At 34.5% G+C, this 21,830-nt stretch overlaps 1 protein-coding gene across 1 annotated transcript; it reads left to right on the top strand.

Moving 5' to 3' along the window:
* Positions 1-656: 656 nt before the first annotated feature.
* Positions 657-3,713, top strand: LOC131159597 (alpha-hydroxynitrile lyase-like). The gene is made up of 3 exons (XM_058114628.1): positions 657-929; positions 2,671-3,177; positions 3,258-3,713. The coding sequence occupies exons 1-3, from the start codon at positions 816-818 to the stop codon at positions 3,534-3,536; spliced, it is 900 nt and encodes a 299-aa protein (XP_057970611.1). The 5' UTR covers positions 657-815; the 3' UTR covers positions 3,537-3,713.
* The last annotated feature ends 18,117 nt before the right edge of the window (positions 3,714-21,830 follow it).

Below are 21,830 nucleotides of genomic sequence, written 5' to 3'. Positions count from 1 at the left end.
ACCTCTGGTAATTCATCGAGGTAAACTCTCAAGGAGGAATCGAACCCATGACCTTGGGGTCATTACAGTCACAAATCGCCCTTATCACTTGACCCAATCCAGCTGGGCTATATATATTGTTCCAAAGCTAACTAGGGAAAATTAGGTACTATATATTGTTCCAAAGTAGTACCTAATTTTTGCAAACTATGCCCAATTGGCTCTTATTAAATAATTAATATTGTGAATACAATATATATATACAATTACTCAAAAACTTAAAATGAAAAACAAAATCAAAGTCCTATCTCCACTTCAATATTTCATTTCCAGCTATGAAATGGACCACCTTTCAACAAAGCGAGATTCTTTCCAAAGAAGAAAGAAACGAAGGGAAGAAAAAGAAAGATGAAGAGGAGAGGAAAAGGAGAAGGAGAAGCTAGAAAACGTGGGGGAACGCGGTGTGGCCCAGAAATTAAGCGTCAAAGCTACCAAAAGTAATATTGGTGAGAAAATAAATGCATGGATGACGAAACCCATAACTTCATTATGCACGTATGTGTTCCCTCGACCACATATCTCATAAATATGTCCCACACCCCCCACCGCATTTATCATCTTCGCCATGCATTTTGCAAAATAATAGATATTGCACGCTGGTAGGGAAAACGTGAAGCAACCTAACAACTGCTACCCATATGTCTATAAATAGCCCAGCAATGAGCATCAACCTCCTCAACCAGAGTGATCGAGTCGCTCTCTCTATATATCTTCTTCTTCCTCTTCTATATATATAGAAAGAGAGAGAGAGAAGTTAAGGGGAAGAAATTAGGGAAATGGGGATGAAGAAGATGAGTGCTGTGGTGGAGATAGTAGGGCTGCTGTGCCTCTCCTGGATGCTCTTCTGCAATGGCTCCCGAGGGAGCATTCGACTCTATGATGGCTCCCATGTGCGTGCCATCACTTCCTCTATTTTGTTTTATATTTATATATAGGTACACAGTTTTAGGTAATACCTATATATATATATATATATATATATATGCTGCATCACGGGCCTTAGACAAGCTTCACGTTCATCTGTTTCTTTCGATCTACCATTTTTTTCTCATTATGTAATGAGGAATTGCGTGGTTAATTTCCACTAAATTATGCTACAGCTAGTGCCCACTCTCTCCCTCTCCAATGTCTGCATGTACATATGCATGTACGGGTGTGCGTGTACCGTGTAGTGATTTAGATGTAAGTAATGGTAAGATATGATATAAAACTTACTCAGAAATTTCAGACCCTCAAATTCTATTTATGAACATGGATTTGACATTATAAATCTGAATTTCTTCGTACTTAGCTGAAATTGTAAAAGAAAATTCATATGAATTTCAAACCCTCAAATTCTTATCTTCTATTTCTTTTGGTTTTGATTTATGTTGAATTTCTTTATTCTTGTACACTCTGAATAATTTTATTAACTTTAAAAAAAAAAAAACTTAGTTGAAATTATAAATTTAGTTGAAATTATAAATTTTTTGTTCAAAAAATTTGTGACGTATTTCTTAAATAATATGGGTCATGCCAAGTAATGTTTCCTTTTATTGCTATTCTAAAAAAATTATGATTTTTTTTTTCAAAAAAGTAAATTGTACAATTATGATATTGCACACAAAAAGAAACCAAATTTTTTTGTACAAGAATTAAATTAAATAATAGTTGGGTGAGACTACTTGGCAAATTGACCTATGTTTAGGCCTTTTGAACCTCTGCTAGCCACTCCTACCTATAAATCATCTCCTAAAAAAATAGTCAACATTAATTAGGCACGTTTCACTTAACTCTATACCGAACAATAGACCACTAGAATTGAGAGAAATTATTTGATACAATGGACGTACACACTGGATCTAATATGATTTTATCATTTTTTATGTATTTAACTAAATTCAATAATCTTTTTGCATATGGTAAAATTTTATTAGATCTAATGTGTATACACTCAATGTATTTAGTATTTTTTTTTCCCAAAAAGGTGTCCTTTTCGTCTTTTAGTGCCTTTGGGGAGTTCAAATAGTTTTGTCAAATTCACAAAAAAAAGTGAAAAAAGTCATTATAAGAAAACGTCACAATTGATCATACCGTATTTTATTATTTATTGAATTTAAATAAATTTTTTTTAATTTTAAAAATTAATTCTGACAAAAGTGACCAATTTTTCAAGATGAAATGAATTTTTATAAAAAAAATAATAATAATCCAAATCATTTTAACAAATTTAAACTAGCATAACACCTTCAACTTAATTGTTTGAACCATAAAAGAATTATGAAAAATAATGAAATATCAAAGAATTCCCTTTTTCATTTTAAGATTTTTAATTAGGGTTCTAGATTTTGCATATGTGGCAATGCTTTAGGCACACTCAAGGGCAGGCCCTATTTTTGGAATACAAAAGTAGAGAAAATTAGTAATCTTCTAATTAATTTGGTCATAATTAAGGAATTTAATTTTACACCCGTCCATGTTATATTTTTCTTATTTTTTTTAATTATTTTATATAAAAAATATTCAATAAAAAAAATCTTCTTTTTATTTTTTATTTTTCTTTCTTTTTCTCGAAATTGATGGACAATGATTCGAAGATGTATTTTCCATCTCAAATATTACTTACATTCGTTGACATATTTAAAAGTGCAGGGGGGAAGTAGCAACAGCACCGGGAAGCACTTTGTAGTGGTGCATGGAGCGGCCCACGGAGCTTGGATTTGGTTCAAGCTCCGGCCCATGCTAGAGGCCGCCGGCCACAGGGTCACTGCCTTGGACATGTCGGCGTCCGGCATCGACATCCAACCCATCGAGGCTATATGCTCCGCCGACCAGTACACACAACCATTGCTGAACTTCCTTGAGGAACTCCCTGACGGAGAGAAGGTGGTGCTCGTCGGAGACAGCATGGGCGGAATCAATGCTGCTATCGCCATGGACGCCTACCCCAAAAAGATCGCCGTCACCGTCTTTCTTAACGCCTTCATGCCCGACACCACCCACCCGCCCTCCTATGTCATTGAAAAGTATTTCGAGATTTACGACGATTGGATGGACTCTGTCTCCTCCTGGTTTCTCTGTGGCGAGAAAAACATATCCACCACGAAGATAGGCCCCATGTACATAGACACCAACCTCTATCAACTTGGCTCTGACGAGGTGCTCTCTCTCTCTCTCTCTCTTTCTCTCTCTCTCTCTCTAAACTAAACTAAACAAATGGTTGTGGAATGATTTGGAAGGATCGAGCATTGGCGAAGAAGCTGTTGAGGCCGGCGTCGTTTTTCGAAGCGGACTTGAAGGTGCGAAAATGGTTTACGAACGAGAGCTATGGATCGATTCCGAGGACTTTTATCTTCAGCAAGTATGACAGAGCAATTCCACCGAAGTTCTTTCTCTGGCAGATTGAGAACTTTGGGGTTGATAAGTACTATGAAGTTGACGGCGACCATTTGCTGGCGGTCACGAACCCGGCGGCGGCGCTCGGACCGCTGCTGGAAATTGCGGATGAATACGCTTAAGTTTGAATGTAATTTAAGTGCTTATGGACGGGCATATGTGAGTGGGAAGTTGTTGGAATAATGTTATGAGGTTATTTAGGGGAGGAGTACCGACGCTCCCTTTGTTTTATGCCGTGTTTGATTTCAAATAAATTGGTTTTGTGCCTGCCTAATAATTCCCATGAGAATGTTCCTAAATCAGGTTGTCACTTTATTTGCTTTCTTTTTCTTTTTTTTTTCTTAATCACCCCATTTTGTCTGAAACAAATATGACAAAGACGTTGTTATTATTATTATTATTATTATAAAAAACACAAAAAAAAAAAAAAAAAAAAAATTGGAAGAAAAAAAAAACAAAAAAAAACCTATGAAAGGCTACGTGCACAGGTACTCGCAGAGGAAGTGGGATTCACTCACTTGCTCAATCACTCTGCATTTTCGCCCTCTCATTCTCGACTCTCCCATCTCTCTGCCTCGGATCCCTGCAAACAGACAACCCATTCTCCCATCTCTCGATCTCTCACCTTTTCCATCTCCACTCATACAGCAAAAGCAGCTCGGCATTCTCTCACTGCTCCAGTTCTCGTAGCCCTTATCCGAGCGCTCCTCAAACTCTCTCCCTCTCGGATACCTCTACGGCCAGACCTCAACTCCCCTCTCCTTCCTCACAGCCTCCAACCTCACCCCTCTGTTCATGGCACCACCATCAGCCTCACATCCTCCGTCCTCCCTTTCCAGCTCTTTCCTCACGGAGGTGAGGCACAATCTCTGTTGGATTTTGGGGAGTGAAGAACTAAAGCAGAGAAAGTGCTGGGCTGAAAGAATTTCTCTTATGCGATAGATTACATCAATGAACAGAATGTCAAATATATACTGCTTGTGAAGGAATCTTCCTCTTAACTAATTTCATACAAAACATATTCCTGTTAACACTTTACACCAAAAATAAAAAGAATAAAATAATGAAAAGAATATTTTTGTTGCTGCCTTGTCATTGAGCACAGCTGCCTTGCCTCTCGCTGGTATTCCGATTCTGCATCTTTGCAATATTTTCTGGCTTCAACAGCCCCCGCAAGATGGACAGTAGATATCTACTACTCCCATCTTGGACATAGCAGAGTAAAAGCTTTGGTAACTTAGTGCCTTGGTTAATATGCCTGCAATTTGTGATGTACTAGAAACATGTTGAGTGATGATTAATGAGGAATTATAGCTTCACTTATTTTGTTTTTAAGAAAGTGTTTATATGAAATTCATAAGTTTAACTTGAATTTATAATATAAAATTATATTAAATTTCTTTTAAACTTATAGAAACATAAAATCATGCATTAAAATTCATGCTACAAAACATTATCTAAAAAATAAAAATAAAAATAAAAATAAAAATATTATTCATTAGTCATACATCGGGAGATGTACCATAAAGTAAAATAAATTTTATTTAAGCATGATTTAGGGTAGCAAAAAACACGAAATACCCAAGTTCTATATGTTAGGAAGTGTGGCTCGTATGAGTGTCGGCAGCCGCACCACCCAGCAAAAAATGTTGAAGCTGGAGATGGACGGCAACCAACAATCTGCTTACCACGTTGACATTACAACTTCCTTATTTGACTTCTTCCCCCTCCCTCATGTATAAATATGTGTGGTGAATTGCAGCTGTGTGTGGAGAGTTGCAGCAGATTGTGTGAGTTGTGGTGTGGTGTGGTGTGGTGTGGTGTTGTGTTGTGTGAGTGCAGAAATCTGTGAGTTGGAGAGTGTGTGGTGCTTTGTTGTCAGGTAGAGTGAAGGTAGAGTGAAGAGAAAGTGAGAGAGGAGTTGAGGGCAGTAGCCTCCTCCTTCTTCTTGTATAATTCTCCTAGTAATTCTAGTGGATTTGTGCTCTCCCGTGGATGTAGGTCACAGTGGACCGAACCACGTAAATCTGGTGTTCCATTCTTTTTTGTGTATTTTTGCTTGTGTGCGATTGTTGCTCATAGATCTACCACCCAACACTATATGCTTGGTCCTTTCATAAAAGGCTGTGTTCGTGACTATGAGTTGCAGACTTATTGTCACAGTGTAGAATTGTTGCTTAAGGGTGTGTGATCTGTAAACCTTTAAACAAATACCAGAGCCAGTTAGTTCATAGAAAATGTTTGCCATTGCCCTGTACACTGCTTCAGCAGAACATCGTGATACAACATGCTATTTCTTTGATTTCCATGAGACTAAAGCAGTGAATACACAGTAGCTCGTTACTCATCGTCTAGTATCTAGACAAGCCCCCCCTATCTGAATCACAATATCCCTCTAGCTGCAACTTCAAATTTGTCGGATAAAACAACCCTTGTCCAGGTGCTCTCTTGAGTTATTGCAATACTTTATGAGCTGCATGTAGATGTGGCATCCTAGGACTATCCATAAATTGACTTAACAATAGGACTAAAAATGCAAGATCAAGCCTAGTAATAGTTGAATAAAGTAATCTTCCAACCAACCTTCTGTAGAGTGTCGGGTCTACGAGTAATTCCCCTTCTTCCTTACTAAGTTTCACATTCTGATAAAGAGGAATCCTGGCTGGAGCAGAAGCAATGGTGCCAGAGTCTGCTAAAATATCCAAAGCATATTTTCTTTGGCATACGTTCAAACCTTGCAATTTCAATCCCTAGAAAATACTTCAACTTACATAGGTCTTTGATTATGAACTTGTCATTGAGGGAGACCTTGAGATCATTGATGGTATTGATGCAATTTCCAACCACTATTATATCATCAACATAGGCTAAAGTAGTTGTGAAAAAACCACTAGTGGAATTAGTAAATAAGTTATAGTTAGCCTTTGATTGTGTGTACCCTTGCTTAATAATAAAGTTGGAAAGCTTAGAGTGCCATTGAAGCGAAGCTTGCTTCAATCCATACAAGCTCTTGCGAAGTTTGCAGACTTTATTGCTGCTGTCACTTGAATATCCAAGGGGCAATTCCATGTAAACATCCTCATCAAAATCACCATGTAAAATGACATTGTTTACATTGAATTGACACAAATTTTAGCCCTTGATTGATGCCACTGCTCAAACGGTTCTAACAGTAACTAACTTAGCCACAGAGGAGAAGGTTTTGGGATAGTCGAGCCCTTCTTGTTGAGTGTACCCCTTTGCCACAAGTCACGCTTTGAACCTCTCAATGTTCTCATCGGCCTTGAATTTGATTTTGTATACCCATTTGCAGCCTATGGCCTCCTTATGAGGTTGTAGATCAATCAAAACCCAAGTATCACTAAGTTCCAAAGCCTATATCTCAGCTTTCATGGCTGCACACCATTCAAGAGATTTCATGGCCTCTTGGTAGTTCTTAGGTTCAGAGTGATTAGTTATGGAATCTATGAAAGCACGGTGAGGCATAAACAACTTCTCATATGAAATACTGTCACTAAGTGGAAAGAAACTACCTGAAGAATTCATTTCCCTTTGCTTGTCCAACTTCTAATATGGGAGAGGTGAACCGACTTGCTGACATATAAAGTCTTGCAAGTGAGGAGGATCCTTTTGAATTCTGCTAGACCTACGGGGTAAATGTGTGTGAATAGGCTGGTTTGGTTCCATGATATCAATGGGAGGATGTTGCGATATATCATAGCTATTTTTTGAATGAATGTTGGAGGATTCTGTATGAGCTGAAGTGTCTAAAAAATTAGGTGGAGGTGTATCTATTTGGCTAGCATCTATAGGGTCAGTAAGATTGGCATCATTGGAGGATGAGATGACTAGATCATTTGATATGATAAGGATTTGTGGAAAATTAAGATGAATGGAATTAGGCAAGGAGGAGTTGTTGTTGATATCAAGTTCTTTCCAGGGGAAGATATTCTCATAAAAGATTACATTCCTTGAAATAAAAAAATTTCATGTCTCTAAATCCGACAAATTGTATCCTTTGATGCCAAAGGGATAACCAATGAAAATGCATTTTCTAGATCTAGGGTCAAACTTGTGTCTTCCATTTGCAAGAGTGGTGGCAAATGCTACGCATTCGAAAACCTTTAGGTGGGTGTAATTTGGTTTTCTTTGGAACAGTATTTCAAAGGGAGTTTTGTGAGTCAAAATGGGAGTTGGTGTTCTGTTTATTAGATACACAACTGTGAGAACAAAATCACTCCAATACGCTAGAGGGAGTCCACTTTGAAATTTCAAGGCTCTTGCCACATTCAAAATGTCTTGATGTTTCCTTTCTACCACAGCATTTTGCTCAGGTGTTTCTACACTAGTTCTTTGGTGCACTATGCCTTTTCTTAGATAAAAATCAATCATATTGAATTCACCTCCATTGTCTGTTCGAATGGTTTTGACTTTGGTCTCAAATTGGGTTTCTATCATCGCACGTAAATCTTGTAAAATAATGGTTGTATCAAATTTTAATCTCAACATATAAACCCATGTGCATCTGCTTAAATCATCAACAATGGACAAGAAGTATTTGTAACCATCTTTACTAATCTCATTGCAAGGACTCCAAATATCATAATGAATTATATCAAAGCATTTTTCTTACTTGTGTTGGCTTACATGAAATCGTAATTTGTGTTGCTTTGCTAAGGGACAAATTGAACAAGGATTGGTGTTAGAAGATGTAGGTATGTGAACATTGTTATCACACTACAAAAAAGCTGGTTTTTAGTGGCGAAACTATTAGTGACGGATACAATTTCATCACTAAAAGTGGGTATTAATGGCGGTTTCAGCAACCGTCACTAATACGACACTATTAGTGACGGATTTGGAACCGTCACTAATAGTTTCGTCCCAAAAAATCGAAAATTATCGCAGGAAAATATTTTTCACCCAAAAATTATCTCAGGAAAATATTAGTGATGATTTATGTGGTACTAAAAAGACTCTTATTAGTGATGATTAAATAACTGTCACTACTATTATTTAAAAAAAAAATTATTTCACAATATTGGTGACGAATCTTCACAATCATCACTATTAGCCCATTATTAGTGATGGATTTGGGAACCGTCACTAATACTTTTTTTATTTAAAAAAAAAAAAAACCCATTTCACAATATTAGTGACGAACTTGAAGATTCGTCACTATTAGCCCCTTATTAGTGACGGATTTAGAAACCGTCACTAATATTTCTTTTAATTTAAAAAAATAAAAAAAAAATTTATTTTCATAATATTAGTGATGAATTTGAAGATTCGTCATTATTAGTCCCTTATTAGTGACGGATTTGGGAATCGTTACTAATACCTCTTTTATTTAAAAAATAAATAAAGAATATTTTGCAATATTAGTAACGAACTTGGAGATTCGTCACTATTAGCCCTTTATTAGTGACGAATTTGGGAACCATTACTAATACTTCTTTTATTTTTAAAAAAATGAAAAAATTTTCCCAATATTAGTGACGAATTTGAAGATTCGTCACTATTAGTCGGTTATTAGTGACTGATTTAGGAATCATCACTAATACTTCTTTTATTTAAAAAAAAACTTATTTCACAATATTAGTGACGAATATTCAATTTTGTCACTATTAGTTGGTTATTAGTGACAGATTTGGGAATTGTTACTAATACTTCTTTTATTTTTAAAAAATGAAAAAAAAAGTTATTTCACAATATTAGTGACGAATTTGAAGATTTATCACTATTAGTCGATTATTAGTGATGGATTTAGGAATCGTCACTACTAGTTTTTTATTTAAAAAATATGAAAATAATTTATTAAACACTATTAGTTACAATTTTAAAAATTCGTCACTAATAGTCTCGCATTGAAAAATCCACATGGGTTCCCCCAATCTCCCTCCGTTCCCTCCAATCCTCCTCCTTTCCATCCATCTCTCAATTTCTCCATTCTCTTTTCGTCGCCGCCACAGACGCTCTAGATTCGTCGCCTTCGCCGAGGAGATCAACCGTTGGAAGCCTTCAAGGTATGTTTACTTCTCTCAATCTCTCCATCTCTCAATCTCTCCAGTCTCTCTTTCTCTCTCAGTATCTCCATCTATCTTTATTTATATATTTATTTATGTAATGTGCCAAAGAACAGAAACTAGAAATTCATTTTCCAGAAAATTAACATTTTCTCCCCAACCAAATGGGGCCTTCATTAAGTAATCAACTCCATCAGACAACGGTGTTCTATCCAAAATACCCTCAACTTGAAGTTTTGTGTAGGGCAATGGTTCTTTGCTGATAAGGAAAACCAAGCTCAAAAGGAAAACACAACAATAGATGTAAGTCCCAATTCTAGCGGGACAAAATGTTATATCTAGAACACAAAATGAGGAATAAGCAGAGTGTTTAGAAAACAACCAACCATTATCCAAACTAATTAGAACAACATAAATTAGTCTCTTGACACTTTTCAAAAAAAATATAATTCTACAAAAATAGTTTCACATATAATTTCAAGATATTCAATAAATAAATTGAGTTTAGCTTCAATGGATCTTGAAAAAAAAAAAAAAAAACCAATATGAGCAATTCAAACACAACAACCTTTGTGAGTCTTGGACAGCAGTAAGAAAACACATGAATGTTTATGGGTAGGGTCAAATCAAATCCATATACCAGAAATAGTCTCAAGTTCCATAGTAAACTTTAATCTTCACTATGGGGCATGTATTTAAAACCTAGATATAGATTTGAGTAGATTTAGATAAACTCAAACATAAAATTGTATTGAACATAGCCAAAATCCACATAAATCCAAATCTGAACCTTCAAATTGATGCTCCCAAATACAGTTTTGGTCCAAGATATAAGGATGAAGAATTTTAAAATGGATTTTCTTGTAACGTGTCAGGTGCTGATTGGTGAGGAAACATTTTAGTGGGAACACTTGGCGAATCCAATGTGCGTTGTTGGGTGAAAAACTATCCAATGGTAGGTAAGTAAAGGGGTCTTTGATTCATAAGCTTTGTTTTTAATTTTCTTATTTTTATGGGGAAGAAAGGAGGAGGTCCCTATTGGATAAAGCTAATGGGGACACACCCATATGACTTATATGACGAAGGGGAAGTGGATACTCCTAACACACCCCCAACCCAATGGTCTCCTGACCCCCTTCACTTCCCTTATCTTCCCTTTACTTGGTTTCCCACAGGAAATAAACAACTTGTCTAGGTTGTGTATTTGGGCTCTCTCTGGATGATCTCCATGCCATATCTCACATCTTTCCCCATTAAAGCTCATGTGGTGTTGTCTCTCTTATATATATATATATATATATATATATATATATACATTCTAATTGGCACTTTAATTAATTTTATTAGCTAGAAAGGGAGAAGAAAGAAAGGAAAAAGGGAAAGGAACATTATCATCATTCCGTGGCTAAGAATACACATCCATGATTAGTTGCTTGGAGATTTTTTCTTTTGTTGTATTTTCTTACCTAGAAAATGGAATTGTCGTCTTAGATTGCACTGATTTTCTTTGGTTTAGAGGTCCATGTGCAAGTTTGTGTGTTTGTAATAATTATTAGAGTTGTTGGATGGTGGTTGGAAAAACTAAGCACACTTGGGTAAGGATAAACTGGTTATAAACAGAAATTTTAGTTGGATGCATCCAAATCCAATATTTTCTCATAATGTTATTGTTAAGTATGCCCCTCTGAAAAAAAAATTGTTTTCAACATTAATCTTAGGGTTTCGTCTTTCTTGCCCAATGCCTCCACGAACAAAACCTCGGGCTACCTCAAAGCACGACCACTCGCCACGATGCACTGCCAAGCGTTAGAGGGTCTAGGACTTGACAAAGGGAGAGTCTTCTTCCAGGGGTCTAGCGGCCTTGAGTGAGCACAAATGGATTACGGATAAGACATGAGCACCAAGGGTGACTCTTGAGGATGTGCAGTTGCCCCCTACACATTCTGCTGCACCACCCATTATAGAGCAGTCCCCGAATGTTACCCCAGGGCTTACAAAGGGCATGCCCGCTCATCTGGCGCTGTTTCGCGCGATTACGATGACCGTACCACATGATTTTGCTGGGGGGCCTCCGATAGACATTCTTGACAAGCTGGTGTTGCATCGTATCCTCAGGCCACGTAAACCACCACCCTCCCCTGCGTCGCCTTCTGGAGAAAATGGCACAGGACCAAGACGCCGCTAGCTAGAGTAGTAGCCGGGAGAACTTTCTCTGTCCGTTTTGATTTTGATTCTAACTCTGATTAGGATAGACTATATGCTTGAGATCTTTTGATGCACTTCTATTCTGTTTATGTACTGTGCTCATGCACCCATTGCTTTTCTTTTCTTTTCGCTTTTTTATTTATTTTTTCCTGTATTCTGTTTTGCCATGCATTTGAACTATTGTACGCGAGCTTTGATGTTTCTATCTACATTGTATTGCCTTTGAAATAAATGAAAATACATAGTACTTTTGGTTTCTACCTGTATTTTGTGCTTCACTATATCATTACGTTTGTCTGGTTATAGTGTGTTTTCTTGGACTAGTGGGAAACGCAAACATTTGAGATTATGTATGGTTAGAAAATCTTCAAAATAACAATGTATAAAATATAGTGAAAGGCCAAGAACTAAATGTTATATGAAGTAAACTGCCAAACTAATTACTGTCATTTCTTGTGTTCATTGAAGTTTAGACCCTTTCAAGAATGGTTACTTTACATTCATGCCTCATCGTACATTTGAGACAAAACAATTATTGAAATTCAACTGATTATTAGTCATACTATGTTGACTAATAATCAATTGAACATGTTAATTATTTGTCTCACTTACAATTATTAATGTTTTTATTTCAACCATTCTTGGATTGTCCAATGTGGACAGTTCAAGAAGTTGTATTTACATTGTTGTGATCGTTAGCTTTGTGATGATTGAGTTAGGAATCTTTTTTCGACAGTTGTGCTCCAAAAAATTGAGCATAAACGTACTTGAACGGTTAGAAGATGATATCGTGATCATACTATACAAGCTGGAGAAAATATTTTCTCTAGCATTCTTCGATGTGATGGTCCACCTAGCCATCCATTAACCAAGGGTGGCCATAATTGGAGGACTAGTCCAATATCGTTGGATGTATCCTATTGAGAGGTAAATTATAAAGTCCTTCTATAATAGTTATGTGATTTCCTCATTCTTTTTTTTTTTTTTACTTTTTTGTCTACAAGTCAATAATACTATGTAAAATGCACAGATTTTTGTCCACTTTGAAGGGGTATGTGCGCAATAAGGCATGACCGAAAGGTTCAATCATTGAGGCATACATTGACATTGAATGTCTTGCATTTTTCTCAAAGTATCTACATGATATTGACACAAGGTTCACTTATGAGGAGAAAAATGCATACATTCATGCTATTAATGCCGAAGATGAAGAACCGAGGAGCTCTATATTTCGAGAAAATGTTCAGCCGTTCGGTGCACAAGTTTACGATTTCATTGTTATGGATGACCTACAAAAGGACCGTTTTTATGTCCTCAATAATTGTGATGAAACTGTTCCATATATCGAGTAGGTGGTTCCAAAATCTTTACTTTGCATTGTATTTACATATGCATATTTATATACTTACTTGACATTAACATGTACTATTGTTGCACCGCCCCGCTAAACAATTGGTGCATTGCGTGGACGAGGGAGCTCGACATTATATGCCAACAGTATGCTCTAGTCACCGCATTCAACTGGCTGTAGGTGACTTAGGAGTAGCGCTTAGTTCTTTACATGTGCATTTTGGTAAGTTCCCAAACCCTATAAAGCTCTTTTTAATTTAAATATTTTTTTATTTTTAATATACTAGCCAATTAACAACTATCTAACATTGTAATTGTATTACCTATATATGCAGGAGGAGTTTGATATGGACATCCTCGAGGATGACCATGTGAGGAGGGCGGTCGATGTCCAATTGTTTAATAAATTTAAAAGCTATCGCTAAAAAATGCGCTCCCATTTTCGAGCAATGGGAGATGAAGCAGAAGCGCGGCCATACAATAAGATATCCCAAGAGGATTGGGAGGCGGTGTGTCGCTATTTCCACGACCCACGCTATCATGTGATGTGTTTGTATTATAATCACTAATTTTTTACAATGATGTCGCTAATAAACCATCATTACCTCTTCCTTGTATGCCATATGTGAAACAAATGCTACGAACCGCAACAAACTCCCTACGACGCATTGCGGTGGATCGAGGCTATTTGTAAATTATCGCTAGGTAATTACTATATATAAAACTATCTAACCATTACATGACATAATACTAATGATGTCTTATATGATAATGTAGCATGATCCAGAGACTGGCGCAGAGGAGCTGCTGCCGGATCTTTATCAGAGAACACACCAATGACGATAGGGGGAGTGGTGCGAGGGTGCGCAGGAAAGATATGTAAGTGAAACAAAAGATTTAGTTTATTGCTTTATTCAAAACATCAAAGTTTTAGTCTTACATATTCCTTTTTATCATTTTCATGACTGAAATTAGGCACGGATGGTCGAGCTGAGGCATGCACCTGTTTCTGAGGGAAGTCAGCACATGATAGATTTTGAGATCACTTCCCAGGTGCTTGGGCAACGAGTGGGGGGCTGGGTGAAAGTTCTTGGAAGTGGATACTTTGCCCCAATAGCATCATCATCCATGGGTGTGACGGCTTGTGCAGAGATGGAACGATAGCTTCGAGAGGTTGAGTATGATAAACAGGAGATGACTCGATGGATGCAGAAGATGAAAATGGAGAATGCGCAATTGAGAGACACGATCTCCAGCTTTCAAGCCTAGATGCAAGTCGTAATGGATAGACAAATGTGGATCGAGGAAATGATGATCCAATCTCGACCAGATGATGTGGGTGGCTCCTCTGATTAGAAGGTATGTATGGTACTTATAGCTTAACATAGTACTTGTGCGAAAGTATTTTATGATTTTGTTTGTGTTATAATATAGTGAAATTTTTTTTTTGGGGGTGGGGGAGATAGCATTACATGTATTCTCTAAGAAAAGGTCAAATTCAGGGAAGAACTAAAGTCTAATATTTGGGGCAATTTTTATATTATGTTATTATAGATAGTTTGCATGAATACTGCAAAAAATTAATATTACAAACAGATATGATTTGAGAATAATATTATTTTTCAATCTTTCTTGTTTCAGAAAGTTCCATCAGTGTTGAACTTTTGGATGCATCATCCTTGTGAAAGTTCCATTGTTTTTGATGCGGCTTCCTTTTGAACGAACTGTCGTTTTGGATTTGTGCTTCTTCTAAATGCATCCTCCTTATGGATCCATCCTGCTTTTGGGTGTTGTCATTTCTAATTACTTGATATGGTTGCATAATGCGTATATTTTTTTTTTATTGTTATTATAGTTGTATCTCTTGTTCAGTGGGGAAATTTTCATATGATAGTTATTCATCTTATACGGATGATAGCTTTACTTGTTGGATATTTTGAATTTAATGGATACATGTATTACTGTTATGAATTGTTGAATGCTACATGATTGCATGCTAGTCTAGAATGCCTTCTGCATGACAAATGCAGTTGATGTGTATTGTATATTGGTAGTAGATATAGGTTTTTGTGTGCCTTAAACTTCTTATAAATGATCTATTTGAACCTATCAGGTGCAGGTTTTATGGGAAAATGTCTAATTTACAGACGTCATGCTGCCAAATTTTTATTAAAATTTTCCCTAAAAAAAAGAAAACCATGTACACCGATAATTATGATAAGCTTCAATGTTAAAATATTTTTGAAAGGATGAGTGAAAGTTAGGAATCATAAGAAATGAGGCAGTATAGGCTTAGTTCATTTAAATAAACATTAATTTATATGTTTTTGGTCCGGTAAGCCTAAGGCATTCATTGCCGAGCCGAAATCATTGAAAATATTATAAACTTTTGGCTAAGGATTTGAAAATTGGAAAAAGGCATAAGTTGAATATATACATAACTTAGAGGGAGCATCATTTTCATAATTATTTAAATTAAATGCTCTCATCATCTCATAACGTTCATGTCCAAATGCCTAAATGAATAACAATACTACACTGAACTCAATACTATCCACTGTTCTCTGCTATTTATATTCTAAATTTAATGGGTACATGTATTACTGTCGTGAATTGTTGAATGCTATATGATTGCATGCTAGTCTAGAATGCTTCCTACATGGTGGATGCAGTTGATGTGCATTGCTTTCTGGTAGTGGATATAGGTTCTCGTGTGCCTTGAACTTCTTATAAATGATCTATTTGAACCTATTAGGTGTAGGTTTTATGGGAAAATGTCTAATTTACATACGACATGCTGCCGAATTTTCGTTAAAATTTTGAAAAAACAAAGAAAATCATGTACACCGATAATAATAATAAGCTTCAATGTTAAAATATTTTTGAAAGGATGCGTGAAAGTTAGGAATCATAAGAAATGAGGCAATATAGGCTTAGTTCATTTAAATAAGCATTCATTTATATGTTTTTAGTCCGATAAGCCTAAAACATTCATTACCGAGCGGAAATCATTGAAATTATTATAAACACTTGGCTAAGGATTTGAAAATTTGAAAAAGACATAAATTGAATATATACATAACTCAGAGGGAGCATCATTTTCATAATTATTTAAATAAAATGCTCTCATCATCTCATAACGTTCATGTCCAAATGCCTAAATGAATAACAATACTACACTAAACAAAATACTATCCACTGTTCTCTGCTATTTATATTCTAAATTTAATGGATACATGTATTACTGTCGTGAATTGTTGAATGTTACATGATTGCATGCTAGTCTATAATGTCTCCTGCATAGCGGATGCAATTGATGTGTATTGCATGCTAGTAGTGGATACAAGTTCTTGTGTGCCGTGAACTTTTTATAAATGATCTATTTGAACCTATCAGGTACAAGTTTTATGGGAAAATGTGTAATTTACGGACGTCACGCCGCCAAATTTTTATTAAAATTTTTCCCAAAAAAAAGAAAACCATGTACACCGATAATTATGATAAGCTTCAATGTTAAAATATTTTTGAAATGATGAGTGAAAGTTAGGAATCATAAGAAATGAGGCAATATAGGTTTAGTTCATTTAAATAAGCATTAATTTATATGATTTTGGTCCGGTAAGCCTAAAACATTCATTGCCGAGCCAAAATCATTGAAAATATTATAAACACTTGGCTAAGTATTTGAAAATTTGAAAAAGGCATAAGTTGAATATATACAAGTAAGAAGGAGCATTATTTTCATAATTATTTAAATTAAATGTTCTCATCATCTCATAACGTTTATGTCCATATACCTAGATGAATAACAATACTACATTGAACTCAATATTATCCACTGTTCTCTGCTATTTATATTCTGAACTTAATGGATACTTGTATTACTGTCGTGAATTGTTGAATGCTATATGATTGCATGCTAGCATAGAATGCCTCCTGCATTGCGGATGCAGTTGATGTGTATTGCATGTTGGTAGAGGCTATAGGTTCTCGTGTGCCTTGAACTTCTTATAAATGATCTATTTGAACCTATGAGGTGCAGGTTTTATGGGAAAATGTTTAATTTATAGACGACAAGCTGCCGAATTTTCATTAAAAATTTTCCAAAAAAAAGGAAAACCATGTACACCGATAATAATGATGAGCTTCAATGTTAAAATATTTTTGAACGAATGACTGAAAGTTAGGAATCATAAGAAATGAGGCAATATAGGCTTAGTTCATTTAATTAAGCATTCATTTATATGTTTTTGGTCCGGTAAGCCTAAAACATTCATTGCTGAACTGAAATCATTGAAAGTATTATAAACACTTGGCTAAGGATTTGAAAATTTGAAAAATGCATAAGTTGAATATGTACATAACTCAGAGGGAGCATCATTTTCATAATTATTTAAATTAAATGCTCTCATCATCTCATAACTTTCATATCCAAATGCCTAGATGAATAACAATACTACAATGACCTCAATACTATCCACTGTTCTCTGCAATTTATATTCTGAATTTAATGGATACATGTATTCCTATCGTGAATTGTTGAATGCTACATGATTACATGCTAGTCTAGGATGCCTCCTGTATGGCGAATGCAGTTAATGTGTATTGCATGCTCATAGTAGATATAGGTTCTTGTGTTCCTTGAACTTCTTATAAATGATCTATTTGATCCTATTAGGTGCAGGTTTTATGGGAAAATGTCTAATTTACAGACGGCATGCTGCTGAATTTTTGTTAAAATTTTTCCAAAAAAAAAAAAACTATGAACACCGATAATTATTGTAAAATGAATGTTAAAGTTATAACGATAGGATTGACATCTCCATCAGTACTTAATTAAAATATTGCGCAGATAAAGTCAAATTCTAAGTTGGATTCATCTAACAAGTGGATAGGTAATTGTAAATATTATCTACGTAGCCAGATTCACCCTCCCTCCATCTATGCTTTAAATTTCTAGTTTGGAGAATCCATAAAAATGCCAAGATGTGATACAAATTAGGGATTCGTCTGGACATATGGGTTGCAATGTCACTGTAGAAAAGAAAAAAAAAAGTGGAAAAAAATGGTCCATGCATGAGATCACCGATGAAAGCGCCTAGACCATATTTTATTTTCCATGATTTTCTCAGCTACCAAACAAATGACTAATTTCATGTCAATTTGACTGACATATTTTACTTAGTTCTAATATGTTCTCATTAAGACTTGAAAAGATACACACTTGCTCATGCCAGTTCATGACCTTTTTCTCCATGAATCTTCCCATTTCCCTCCTCTGCAAACCCCACAATCACTTTTTAGAGTTTTATTTCAGGTAGAGCAATAATGCTTGTCTACGAAACAGTAAAGCATGCTAATGGATACGTGTGCCTGATTGGATTTATTTGCTGCATCCCCTTCCCCACGCAATGCTAATACCTCATTGAGTCATTGTGCAAATCCCCCATAAACTAATCTCATGCTGCGTTCTAGAGCATGCATTTTAGATCTTAAATTTAGATTTAAATAGACTTTAATAAATTTCAATATAATTTTATGCTCCTCGTGTTTGGAGACACTTTGAACTTGAATTTGCATTGAATTTAAATAAAACGTAATATCAAATTGTATTAAAATTTGTCCAAATCCATTCAAAATGTTCGAAATCTATGGTCTCGAACGCAACGTTACATTTTTCATTATTGATATTACTACCGTACAAATTATGTAATATGCATGATTATGAAATCTTTGCGAATTTGTTATATCATATAATTATTTTTCCTGATTATACTGAGCGTCAACTCCCCTCCATTTGTATACTAAATTTTTTTTAATGACTCTTAATTTGTAGGATTCGCGACTGTCATAACATCAGCACGATGCCATACATGCATGTACTACAGTCATCAGATGTAACTTTTGACTATTTCTTTATAATTATTATTTTTTTATTTGAACAAATGGAGTTTTTGTATTTTAATTTGAATTTATACTAGTATTTGTATTTGAATTTTGAATATTTTTAAATAATTTTGGTTATCTGAACATATGTTATTTCTTTATTTTAATTGAATTTGTAGTTAAATTCGAAATTTTGAATGATTTACAAATTTTGCAGTAATTATGGTTTTAGTTTATGTATTCGAAAATGTAATTACTGATTTTTATATAAGAATTGATGATTAAAAAAAATTAGTATTAAAGGGCTTTTTTATTTTTCTAATTATTAGTGAAGGATTTAAATTCGTTACTAATACTCTACTATTAGTGACGAATTTGACTCTTTCACTAATGTTAAGGTATTAGTGACGAATTATAAATTCGTCACTAATAGTGGGATATTAGTGATGAATTTGAATCCTTCACTGATGCTAGAGTATTAGTGACAAATTCGTAATTCATCACTAATACCAAACTATTAGTGACAAATTTCAATCCTTCTCAAATACTCTACTTTTAGTGACGAATTATTAATTCGTCATTAATACCTTACTAATAGTGACGAATTTGAGTTGAGCCGTTCTAAATTATATAGTGACGGTATTAGGGTTTTAGTGACGGTTATAATCCGTCACTAATACTCCATTATTAGTGACGAAATTTTGAATTCGTCACTAAAAGTTAGTAGTAACGGCACATATAGCAAATATTTTAGAACCGTCACTAATACCTTGATTTTTTGTAGTGAGGTTTGGAACATATCTCATTGGAAAATGTCCTATTTACAGGGAAAATACTATCAAAATTTTTCAAAACTTCTATACTTTTGGAAAACGTAATCATATTGACTTTCATGCATATCATTGTCTTTATTTTTGAGTCCTAAGGTTGTCTTAAGCACATTAAGCATCTATATGATGCAAAAATATTGTGAATTGCATGCTTTTGTGACTTGCAGGTTTGGGAAATATTCTATTTATAGATATCATGATGCCGAAAATTTGTTAAATTTCTCCAAAAATAATCAAAATCATATACCATATTTGTGAGAATGATTATAGTGTGCTGAATGATAAAACATTTTTGAAAGGATGAGTGAAGTTCAAGTGAATTTTAAACTTAATCTCTAAATGTACTTTTACATATGCTAAGTGAAAAATCTATCAATAATGAACTCATTTTCATTATTTGATTATTATAGTCTGATATAGATTGTTTGTGAGATACATAAACACATTACATTATTTAATGCTGATTATATGAAGATCTTGTGCATTCATAAAATTCATTAATTATTGGTTGGATTATTGTAAATTGTTTAGTGTAAACACCCAGGTTTCGAACATATTTTTATGGAAAAAGTTCTATTTACAAGGGAAATGCTACCAAAATTTCTCAAAACTGATAAAACTTAACTATTTAAAATAGTATGATTTTTTTTTTTTTAACTTTGTCCGAATGTTTGATTATTTTTCTATCAAATCATCGATACTTGTAGTACGTAAATGGTAAAAAAACCATATACTACTTTTTCCTTTTTATAATTCTTAATTTGCAGGGCTTGCGACTGTCACATTATCAACACGATGCCCTGCACTACAGAAGGATGTAGTTTTTGAATTTTTTTTTTTTTTTTTTGTTATCTGAACATATAAGATTAATGTATAAAACATCCAAAATTTGTATAATGTATTTGTATTTGATTTTGAATTAGAATTTTTAATAATTTATGAATATTTTTAATAATTATGGTTTAATGTTATCTATGCGAAAATGTAATTACAGATTTTCACAGGAATTAATGATTTAAAAAAAATATTAATTTTAAATTATTAGTGACGGTCTCTATAGATATTAGTGAATGATCAAAACCGTCACTGATACTATACTATTAATGACGAATATTGATCCTTCACTAAAGGCCAAATATTAGTGATGATTTTGATCCTTCACTAAAGCCCAACTATTAGTGATGAATTTAAAACCGTCACTAATACTACACTATTAGTGACGAATTATGATCATTTACTAAATGCTAATAAGTATTAGATCCTTCACTAATACTCTAATATTAGTGAAGAATTTAAAATCGTCAATAATACTACACTATTAGTGACGAATTATGATTCTTCACTAAAAGCTAATAAGTATTAATGACGGTTTTAATTCTTCACTAATACTCTACTATTAGTGACGGTTTCGGGATTAGTCACTAATAGTAGAGTATTAGTGATAGTTTTGATCATTCACTAATACTACACTATTAGTGATGGTTTTGAAATTTGTCACTAATACCTTACTATTAGTGACGAATTTGTGCCGAACCAGTATATAATTTATAGTGATGGTATTTGGGCATTAGTGATGGTTATAATCCGTCACTAATACTACATTATTAGTGATGATTTCAAAATTCGTCACTAATAATTAGTAGTAATGGTAGATATAGCAACTAATTTAAAACTATCACTAATACTTATAAATTTGTCACTAATACTATTAGTGACGAATTTATAAGTATTAGTGACGGTTTTGATCCTTCACTAATAACATTATTTTTTTGTAGTGTCAAGATTAAAACCAAAATATGAAGAATGGCCTACTTTGTAGTGCCAGAGATCAAGATCTTGATGTCTTTTGATAGTTGATGCTAAGAAGGGAAGTGAAAAATTGAGCTAGTTAAGAATTTCTTACAGAGCTGAAGGAGACACTTGCTATCGCAGCATATGGTATAGCCCATCTTTCACCTCACCCATTCCAATCGTTCTCCAAGTCAAAAGATCCTGAATATAACAATAGTCAAAGAAGAATACGAGGTAACAATTTAGAGATTGAGCGAGTTTCTTTGTAGAAATTAAATTGAAAGTAAAATTATGAATACAAAGGACATCATGGAGAATGAGAGAGTCT

Source organism: Malania oleifera, chromosome 7, assembly GCF_029873635.1.
Source record: "Malania oleifera isolate guangnan ecotype guangnan chromosome 7, ASM2987363v1, whole genome shotgun sequence".
NCBI lineage: Eukaryota > Viridiplantae > Streptophyta > Magnoliopsida > Santalales > Ximeniaceae > Malania > Malania oleifera.
This window is presented reverse-complemented; position numbering and strand designations above follow the sequence as displayed.